The sequence below is a fragment of the Gadus macrocephalus genome, chromosome 2 (genome assembly GCF_031168955.1).
Source record: "Gadus macrocephalus chromosome 2, ASM3116895v1".
Lineage (NCBI taxonomy): Eukaryota > Metazoa > Chordata > Actinopteri > Gadiformes > Gadidae > Gadus > Gadus macrocephalus.
The window spans coordinates 20,555,857-20,566,868 of NC_082383.1; the positions used below are offsets into that span (position 1 = coordinate 20,555,857).

Sequence of the window (11,012 nt, forward strand, 5' to 3'; positions counted from 1 at the left end):
GTATTCTCTGCTCACAGTGATTGATTTTGAGAGAACTGAAGGGAAGCAGCCAGTTTTGCTCGTGGTAACTAAAGTTTCAACTTTGTTTGCTGTTGACAGAGTGAAACCCTCCATTTAAACGAGTAGAATAGGTGTGACAGTGTTGATGGTGAAATTGAAAACAAAACACAAACACAGAACAACAAACACACAAAGTACTACAAATAGCAAAATGATAATACTAGTCTTTAGGAACAATCAATCGATATTATCCAAATGCTGTAAATTGCTTTCCATGATTTCTGATAATGCCTTTTTTGATTATGCAGATATATTCCAATTGTTTCTTTAGTCTATCACCTTTCCTGCCACTAATACACAAACAATGTCTTCATCATTTTTTAACTGACGGCTGGACACGCACACACACACACACACACACACACACACACACACACACACACACACACACACACACACACACACACACACACACACACAAAACCGGAAATGACAAATTATTGGGAATAAAGGCCGCCTATATTCCCTCCCCCTCAACAGCTGTTATCTCTGATATTTACTCAAGTAATTCCTCATCATGTACATGTACATTCCACATCAGCTGGCGATTGGTTGGAAGCAGATTTGCCTAAACACACACACACACACACACACACGCACACACACACACACACAGACACACACACACACACACACACACACACACAGGCCTATGCGCGCAGACACACATTTTGAGACTTGAAATTGTCCAGTCTTCTACCAATATACCAGTCTCTACAGCACTGTATACCATGGCTTTGATCTGATCCCTATGGTTGGGATTGCTCTCAGTTATACTACAAAATAAAACACGCAAACCCCCCCCCAAAAAAAGAAAAGTCTGGGAAAGGCCAACAGAGCGATCCTTGCATTAGATTAAAACCCAAAGATTAAACTAATCTTTTTTTTAATTTAAATGCTCAAAAATGGTCCAGGGTATAATTTGCCATTTGTAATAGATGATATTACAGTGGAAGATTTAATTCGGGGGGAGGAGCAAGACGGGTTTCACCCAGAGGATGAGAGAGAGAGAGAGAAAGAAAGAGGATGGGCAAGAGAGAGAAGAGAGAGGAGAGAGAGAGGGAGTGAGCACAAGTTCAAATCAAACAGAGAACCGCTAAGAACGTTCCGGCCGACCCGGGACAGCCCGTCGTCCGTTAGCCTCCTAGCATGAACCCTACTAGCATGAAACCGACGCTAGCAGGAAACCGCCGCGGCCTAGCACAGCGTTTGCCGAGCTCCGACCGCCGTCACCCAAAAACCTCAAACGCAACATCAACAACAAGATTATGAAGATTTGACATATCTGGGAGGAGGGACCGGACTTCCCAAAGCCAGGATTAGGGGCTTTTTTCCGTCGCCTCTCCTTGCTGGCGTGCTGGCCGGGAGCATGAGGTTGGAGCGTGGGTGGCGGGCTTCGCTCGCGCTCACGCTCAACGTGGTGGCGTTCTCCTTCGCCGTACTGGCCGTGACCACCAGCTACTGGTGCGAGGGCACCCGGAAGGTGGTGAAGCCTTTCTGCACGGGCCCGCCGCTGAAGGTCAAGCAGTGGTTCTGCATCCGCTTCAACAGCTCCAACCTCAACGACAGCCGGCTGGTGCAGTACATCTGGGAGACGGGCGAGGAGAAGTTCCTCATGAGGAGGTTCCACACCGGCATCTTCTTCTCCTGCGAGCAAGCCGCCGACATGAACGGTGAGACGTGGTTCCGATTGGTCGGAACTGCAGACACTTGTCTTGTGATTGGTTGATAGGCCGAATGTGAGGCCTGTCGATCAATATGGGCCCATGCATTTAGCTAGGACAGAAATTACTATTAATATCATGGTGGGGGGTAACAGCGGGACATGTTTAGCTGTTGTTTTACAAGGCTATTAATGAGTTGAATTATTCGCATAATATTGTGATGGGCTAGGTCGTCTGTGGTTGTACTGTGACATTCTTGTGGTTGTGTTGACCTGTGCTTGATGAGTGCATTGTAAGTGAATTAAATCACCCATAACTTAGCCATTATATCAACATTATTAATGACTTATCATTATTTCTGCACTGATTATTTTTTTTTGTTACCATTATAGATGTAAAGCATTATAAAATCCTGACCCAACCCCATTCACCTGCTTTCCCTTTGTGTTCTTAGTGAAATGTTGGTCACCTGTATTTGTTTATAATTCGGTTCCCCTGGCTTGTATAAAACCCAGTTCGAACATGTGTAATACGTACATCCTCTGGATTTGACCTGTGTTCAACTCGAATAATAATATAAGACATATAGATTTAATTCCCAACTGGCAAGGATTAGATGAGATGAACAACATTGGAATTATGCTGTTCTTTTGGATGTTTGCAAACTGGTCGGGGAGGAATATTACAAAATACGTATTATTCAGTTCGCAGAGGGAGAGGCAGGAGTGGCTTGGTTGTTTCACTCCTAGTCGAGGTTCCGGGTTTCGAACCCCAATGTCCGCAGCCTTAACTGTAGTCATCCGATGGCAAGATGCCTTACCCCTACCTGCCCCTTAATGACATGCATCTGAATTCACTGTCTAACCCCTACATGTTTCTCACTGACCTGTCTCTGTATTCCAAATCCAGCCCCTAAATCCATCCCCTTTGCTAACTGCTTCTCAATGAGCTGTGTCAATGCTGCCTGACCCCTACCTGATTCTCGTGACTTGTCTCTGTATTCACTGTCTAACCCCTACCTGCTTCTTAATGACCTGTCTCAGCATTCACTGTCCACGCCTTACCTCTAATGACCGGTAACAGCTCCTTATCGACCAGTCTATGGTCCGCTTTCATCAACAGGTCTGCTAAAGGAGATAATGATTGTGTTTCTCCTCTATCGTCCTGCCAACAGGGTTCGACTGCAGGGACTTCTCGGAAATCGCCCCTGCACACGAACGAGGTTTGTGTGTGTGGTTCGATGTGTCAGTACAACCTAACTGTAACCTCACACCACTGAGTGACGCAAACAAAAACAATGGGATTCCCTGACATAGTGTGACGATTGGCGTCGCATTCGGTCCGATATCCTGTATCCCTCGAGCGTGACCAGTGTTCTCTCTCGCTCTCTCTCTCTTCGCCTCTCTCTCTCTTTCTCTCTCCCCCAATCTCTTTCTCTCCCCCTCTCCCTCTCTCTCTCCCCCCTCACTCTCTCTCCCCCTCTCCCTCTCTCTCCCCCTTACTCTCTCTCTCCCCAATCTCTTTCTCACCCCCTCTCCCTCTCTCTCTCTCCCCCCTCACTCTCTCTTTCTCTTTGCCTCTCTCTCTCTCTCTCTCCCCGAAACTCTTTCTCTCTCCCACTCTCTCCCTCTCTCTCTCACTCCCCCAATCTCTCTCTCTCTCTCTCTCTCCCCCCTGACTCTCTCTCTCTCTCCCCCAATCTCTTTCTCTCCCCCACTCTCCCTCTCTCTCTCCCCCCTCACTCTCTCTCCCCCTCTCTCTCCCCCCTCACTCTCTCTTTCTCTCTCTCTTCACCTCTCTCTCTCTCACTCCCCCAATCTCTCTCTCTCTCTCTCTCTCTCTCTCTCTCTCTCTCTCTCTCACTCCCCCAATCTCTCTCTCTCTCTCTCTCTCTCTCTCTCTCTCTCTCTCTCTCTCTCTCTCTCTCCCCCAATCTTTCTCTCCCCCACTCTCCCTCTCTCTCTCTCCCCCCTCACTCTCTCTTTCTCTCTCTTCGCCTCTCTCTCCCCCCTCACTCTCTCTTTCTCTCTCTCTTCACCTCTCTCTCTCTCACTCCCCCAATCTCTCTCTCTCTCTCTCCCTCTCTTCACCTCTCTCTCTCTCACTCCCCCAATCTCTCTCTCTCTCTCTCTCTCTCTCTCTCTCTCTCACTCCCCCAATCTCTCTCTCTCTCTCTCTCTCCCCCAATCTCTTTCTCTCCCCCACTCTCCCTCTCTCTCTCTCCCCCCTCACTCTCTCTTTCTCTCTCTTCGCCTCTCTCTCCCCTCTCTCTCTCTCTCTCTCTCTCTCTCTCTCTCTCTCTCTCTCTCTCTCTCTCTCTCTCTCTCTCTCTCTCTCTCTCTCTCCCCCAGGGGTCCTCTGGCTGTGCATCGTGGCGGAGAGCTTCTACCTGGCCCTGCTGTTTGCCGGGGGGGCCCTCATGATCCTGGAGCAGTGCCCCTGCTTCAGCGTCATGAACAAGCTCAAGCTCAACGCCTTCGCCGCCATGTGCACCGCGCTGTCCGGTAAGTCTGGGACGTCAACCGTTTCAGATTTTATTTTGACCTCCATGTTTCAAGATAACAGCAGTTAAGAATGCTTTCTTCTCCACATTGGACAATGCCATACATGGTTGTATGAGTTTGTAGATAAGTTAAACACATGGCCTCCTTGCCGTTCTGTCCCAGCCAAGACAGACCAAAGGTGTATCTGTAGGCGTGACTTATTGACCATTCCACCCTCTTCCAATATATATATATTATATTATATTACCTGTGTTTGAGAGATGCTTTGTGGACGACCTCCAGAACGCGATATTGTTTACCTTGTGTCTGGATGAAACACTTGCTGAGCATTCACCACTCTCTGAGTCATACCCAGCCGAAACGACGATACCACAAAGGATCAAATTAGTTCATCATCGGCCACTTGTTTCCTTCACCTTCTTGGTTCTTAAAGGGGACATATTATACCACCAGGTGTGAGTGTGATGAGCCTTACAAGCCGTTTCGAAAATCTGCCCCATATGACATCACTAGTGGGCGTGTCCACCTAGATCTGTGCTGGGAAGATCAGTCTACCAGCCTACCCAGTGGACTGAAGTAAACGTTGCTCAGCTATCCAGCACAGATCTAGGTGGACACGCCCACTTGTGATGTCATATGGGGCAGGTTTTCGAAACGGCTTGTAAGGCTAATCACACTCACACCTGGTGGTATAATATGTCCCATTTAACATCTGCTGGGCGGCGGGTTCTGAATTTTATTCTGCAAACACTTCCACTCACCTTAAACATATATTTGTGTCATGCATTAAAAGTATTTTTTGCCCCTAAAACTCAATACATAACAGAAATAATCCACAATCCACGTTGTTGTAAAATGTACACCGTACAAAGTGATGGGATTATTCCACAGCCCTTTATTGTCTCCCCGACTCGCTCTTGCAAAGGGGGATTAGGATAAAAATAAGCAGATCGAGAAGCTTTCATCAGACAAATGTTTGAACCGGGAGTGAAAATGCCAAGTTGTGCAGAGTCAAACCATGGATGCATAAGATGATAGAACAGCTTTGATTATTTCAGGGAAACCGGGGTCATGGGTTAATGCAGAGGGGTTAATGCAATCCTCAATATGCCATACCAATGATGCAACACCCTAAAACCACACCCAGAAAGAGGTAGAGAGGAGAGGTGGACCAGAAAGAGGTAGAGGAGAGAGGTAGACCAGAAAGAGATAGAGGAGAGAGGTAGAGCCGATGGGGGTAGAGTGGAGAGAGGTAGAGAAGAAAGAGGTAGAGGAGAGAGGTAGAGCCGATGGGGGTAGAGTGGAGAGAGGTAGAGAAGAAAGAGGTAGAGGAGAGAGGTAGAGCCGATGGGGGTAGAGTGGAGAGAGGTAGAGAAGAAAGAGGTAGAGGAGAGAGGTAGAGCCGATGGGGGTAGAGTGGAGAGAGGTAGAGAAGAAAGAGGTAGAGGAGAGAGGTAGAGCCGATGGGGGTAGAGTGGAGAGAGGTAGAGAAGAAAGAGGTAGAGGAGATGGGGGTAGAGTGGCGAGGGGTAGAGCAGAAAGAGGCAGAGCAGAAAGAGGCAGAGCAGAGAGATGTAGAGCAGAGAAGGGGTAGAGAGGGTGGAGGAAGACGGTGCTCGGGAGAAGACTTCGGCGGCAGCGGCAGCGGCGGCGGCGGCGGCCTGCACACTGGCCACTCGCTGCCTCTGAGGATTTTGTGGTTTGTGGATTAATCGGATTGGTCCCCGGGGCAGCGGTCTTTGGCCGTGACAAGACCCACACCGAAGGCCCCCCCTCCGCGCGGCCGCTCATCTCCCCTCCCGTTGTTATGCGTTAATCCGTAGAAAAGCTCCTCTTGCCCATCTCGCGGCCCATGCACCGCCACTGAGCTGAGGAGGGAGCTGAGGGCTGCCAGGGAGAGGCCGAGGAGACGCGGCCACCGTTGAGATCGCCCGCTCGGACCCCGAGGGGTCCACGGAAAGTAGTCTCATCGGACCGAAGCGATTGATCCCCTTGTCCCCCGATGGCATGTGTACATCAACACAGTCTCACGGAACTACGTGACGCCGTCACGTCATTTAATCTATTCATTCATGATGTGGGACACGTCATTTCAATTTCTTCGTGCCAAAAGCACAAATTTCTAACAATATCACCCCGTCTCTGCTTTGATTCTGGGAAATTGTGACAATTCACGGATATATTTAATGCAGGTGCGCTGCTCTGTTGGCAAACCGCAACAGAAAAAAAGGTATCTGCTTCATCCCTTCTTTTTCGAATGAGTTTGAAATTTGTGCTTCTGGCACGAAATTTTTTAAATTACGTGTCCCAGATTCCCACAAATGAATAGATTAAATGACGTGACGGCGACACTGTCACATATTTCCGTGAGACTGGGTTGGTGTAAACATGGCTTCAGCGCGTAAACATTGAACATATGCAAAGGGAAAACGCTTCGCGCAGACGCTTCCTTGAGACGCTTCCTACGAATGCTTCCTACGGAGGCTTCTTACAGATGCTTCCTACAGATGCTTCCTACAGACGCTTCCTTGATTTTCTAGCAATGAGTTGGGAAGCACTGCAACACACTACCCCGTCTTCTTAAACAGTCATTGGTTGATTTAGCATTTTGCAACAAGACAGCTCTTGTATTTGCTGCCTTGCTCATAGGCAAGCCCTCACTATAAACAGCTGTTTGATGACCACATCCAACAGCCAGTTCAGATGCATGAGGGGGCTCTACAGTTTTGTTGATACATGCAAGCATCAGGATTCTTTGCTTTCCACAAAATGTGTCATCAGGTTGACTCAAATATATATTTTTGGTTTATTTAAGCCGTAAACATCTAAGTATTATTAGTGGAAGAGACTTTGCTGAGGGGGGACTGTTGATTTTAATGAATGTACATAATCCACGTTAATTTGGCCAGGTTCATTTATAAAAGCAAGGGCTGACACTGGCTGTACAACCCAAACATATACGCTCTTGAAAACCATAATATTGAATCCTAACATTGTCATCACGCAATACATACCATTTCGGCACTCAAAAGGCTCGCATCTGTTGTCTTTGGCAGGGCTCTGTGGGATGGTGGCACACATGATGTTCACCACCATCTTCCAGCTGGCCGTGGCCATGGGGCCAGAGGACTGGAGACCCAAGTCCTGGGACTACAGCTGGTCCTACGCGTAAGTACAGCAGTACATCCCATCGGCAACCGCACACACACACGCACACGTACACACACACACACAGACACGACCCTTTAAATCTGGATCCACTCCGACTATTTGAGGAGGAAACAGTGAAGTCAGATATATTTCTAACAGTGAAAGACACCAATCTCAAGGAGCTAATAATGACACGTTGCTTCCCTTTCGTTCTTTGCGTTAAACCAGCCAATAGCGCGCCAGGAGGACAAGTCAGCTTGTTGATTGGTTCCCTCAAAAGCATATCAGAAGCAGAAAGAAATATATTGCTCCTGTGCTGACCCTTTTGCAGGGCGAATTCAAATTGCCTGCAGAATGGGCTGGAGGTACCCAGTCTACCCTACACCTTGAGCTGGATCCTAGGCGCTGTACTGCAGGTGTCCACTGCTCATAGAGCTTCAGCTAGTGACGGGTGGCTTCAATGCAGGGATTCTGTTGTACTCGGGCCACGTCGATAAATAACCCTATCTCTCTCCCAGCCTCGCGTGGAGCTCCTTCGGCACCTGCATGGGCTCGGCTGTGACGGCGCTGAACCGCTACACGAAAACCATCGTGGAGTTCAAGTACAAGCGGCGGAACATCGAGAAGAGCCTGCACATCAAGCAGAAGCTCCTGGACCTGGAGCTCCCGGACAACATGTGGGACGTGTATCTGACGGCCGGGCCGCCGGGCCAGCCGGGGGCGGAGACCGTGCCGCCCGTCAACGGACACAAGCCCGCCAGTGGGAAGGGCGTGGCAGCAGACGGAGCCGCCATGGCCGACCGACAAGGAGAGGAGTACTGTTAAGAACAGAAGGGAACGAGGCAACCACACAAACTGGATCTGATGTTAAGGGCAAACACGCCGAAGGCTTGAGATAGGATTTATGTCTCCAATGTTTGACTCAAGCATGCTTGATTTCTAGGGGGGGGGGGGGGGGGGGGGGGGGCTCCCAAACCAGCAGATGTTACTGTGAATGTCCACATAGCCAACAGGTTTTAATCTGAGCTCTGAAGAGGCGCTCTGGATGCGTTGCACCGCGATATTTAAACCAAACCAAGTTGGGTGCTGTATTTTAGACAAGGGATGTCAGGTCTTCGTACAGGTGCATTGACAAATAATGACCTTTATCATTACGTCTGGGTCTTGTTTTAGTCCCCTGCTGTTTCTGCAGCCAGTCAGCTCCTTCGATGTTTTCAGGCAACCAAGCGTTCAAAAGCGTGTCAAAATGTGTTAGCTTGAAGGGTTCTGGATTCTTAAACTTGATTGATATCACCACTGTCGGGCGAACACCTTGTATCCAAATGATTAGTTCATTTTTTTTTTTAAATCAATTCTATAGTTTATGAATATTTAACAAATGAAAAGTATTAAAAAAAGTTTGTGACTAAAACTTGGATACTCAAATTGTAAAAAAAAAAAAGTATTTTGGACACATGCATTAAATGACAGGAAAAGCTCAGCGCACACAGCTATAATGAACCTGCAAGTCAATGATGACCTAATGTGATATAACTAATGCCCGGTTTCGGGAACAAACGATGATCAAAACACATTTGCTGTACCACAACCCTGTAACTCAATTTGAGATTCATTTTGGTGAAATATTTAAAAGGATCTGACTATATATAAAGACAATACCAACTTTGACGACATGGTGGTCAGTTAACAAAAAATAATGGATTTACCCCAAATCCTGAAATCCCCTTCAATAGATTTGAACACACACACACACACACACACACGGTGACATTACAGTAATGCAGCAATGACATTGAAATGGTTAATTAAAAATAATTTATTGATTACAAATATTTAAATGGCAAAAGAGAAACATGCGGTTTAGCCTACAAATGCTGCCATTTCAATTACTCACAAATTAAATAAATAAATACAGTTTTGACGCAACAGGTTGGCACCCATTGTACGTTCTCACTGCTTTCTGCTTCTACACAGTGATTAAGACAATATCACCATATCAAGTTTTACTGTTAAGATCATTCAGACCCTATAGAGTGGCGAAGTCACGCCCCTTCCGGTAGGGCTCATGGGACCTATTAGATCGAAAAATATGAATGGGTGTCAATGGAGAGAAAATAATTATTTTCTGGTCCCGGTCTTTATATGCCCTGGATTACACATATGTTATTTGTGGATTTAAAGGATAATTTTTCATGCAAAGAGTTCGACCGTTTATTGTGCAATTGTTCAGATAAAGGCTGCAGAGAAAACACAACGAGAAAGACTACACGGCTCGTATATGACGTCACGCTCCCTGCGACTGGCGTGGAGAAGACCGACAATCTTCCCATCGGCATAACTGAAACTCTGCACGTGCCCCGACTTATAATGGTTTTCACCTCTTTCGATGCTTTTATCCTCCCCTTGGAAAAAGCGGTGAAGTGGGGCAGAGAGATCGCCATCTCTGTGCCGAGTTCCAAGGGCGGGTGTGGTGACGTATATCATATGCGTCGAGAGCAGCGAAGAGCTGTAGTTCACAAAGCGGCCTCACATAAAACCTAAAATTATCAAACTTCTTCACGAACATTTTTAGTTTTCTTTGCATGAAAAATTATCCTTTAAATCCACAAACAACATATGTGTAATCCAGGGCATATAAAGACTGGGACCAGAAAATAATTATTTTCTCTCCATTGACACCCATTCATATTTTTCGATCTCATAGGTCCCATGAGCCCTACCGGAAGGGGCGTGACTTCGCCACTCTATAGACTGGAGGTGGTTCATGAGGTAGAAATTCTGAGTGCATGTCCATTTACTTTTTATCTCTGAATAAACTGTTGAACCTTTACCACTTGGGAGTCATACCGACCCCCGAATCCCCGCTGCCAGATGCATACAGATTACACTTGATAATTTGTTTGCTATACTTTTGGGCAAACAAAATGAGCACACAATGTGAATTAATAAAAAAAAAATCACCCGTATGTTGCTCTTTAAAATCATCCTAATTTTGCAATTAATTAGACCTGATATAGAACAAATATGTAGCAATAATAGTTCAACCTTCAGGAAACGTTAATTGCAGCTAATTAACGACGCGCTCTTCGTAACCATTCTTTGGGTTGTCCTCGATATATTTCTTGATGTACCAGCAAGAAATGTGCGCCTTCAGGTCATCTTCAGCCAAAAAGTCCAAGGCAGCCTGCCGATATAAAATAAACACTCATGAAAATACTGCTTTTTATTTGACATGTAACTTTTTAGTGAGTTCTAACTGTGGTTCTCCCTACCTTCGACAGGAGAGCTGCGATACCTTTGCCCCTTAAGGACTCCGAGACGTGGGTTGACATTAGATCCACTTGCTTCTCATTCATGAATTTGTATCGTAGGACTGCAGACTGTATACTCCCTTGACCTACAAAGATTATACAACTATACAATAAATATACAAACTATATTTAGAAAATACAAACGAATACATCGTTGGGTGCATCGCAATGGGTCGAGACTGGTGCCCTACTACTTCAGTACACGCAGGCCGTGAAATAACACCGCTCTCGCGTTAAATCTACGCCCAGCCTCCACGGGGATCAGTCGGACAAATGTGTGCTTCTTACCCGCCTCGGCTCCGAGGCAGACGGTGAAGCACAGC

General features: G+C 46.8%; 2 protein-coding genes across 2 annotated transcripts in view; one reads left to right on the plus strand and one right to left on the minus strand.

Moving 5' to 3' along the window:
• The first annotated feature begins 1,094 nt into the window (after positions 1 to 1,094).
• LOC132452469 (germ cell-specific gene 1-like protein) lies at positions 1,095 to 8,783 on the plus strand. The gene is made up of 5 exons (XM_060045117.1): positions 1,095 to 1,733; positions 2,899 to 2,946; positions 4,076 to 4,228; positions 7,285 to 7,396; positions 7,897 to 8,783. The coding sequence occupies exons 1-5, from the start codon at positions 1,430 to 1,432 to the stop codon at positions 8,201 to 8,203; spliced, it is 924 nt and encodes a 307-aa protein (XP_059901100.1). The 5' UTR covers positions 1,095 to 1,429; the 3' UTR covers positions 8,204 to 8,783.
• A 1,254-nt stretch (positions 8,784 to 10,037) lies between these two features.
• Positions 10,038 to 11,012, minus strand: part of LOC132452495 (protein NATD1-like) — a 1,208-nt gene continuing 233 nt past the window's right edge. Inside the window, exons 1-3 of the mRNA XM_060045155.1 lie at positions 10,978 to 11,012; positions 10,651 to 10,775; positions 10,038 to 10,562 (exon numbers count right to left, since the gene is read on the minus strand). The exon at positions 10,978 to 11,012 is cut by the window's right edge and continues 233 nt beyond it. Coding sequence (XP_059901138.1) covers positions 10,446 to 10,562; positions 10,651 to 10,775; positions 10,978 to 11,012 — 277 coding nt within the window. The 3' untranslated portion in view covers positions 10,038 to 10,445. The remainder of the gene's footprint in view (positions 10,563 to 10,650; positions 10,776 to 10,977) is intronic.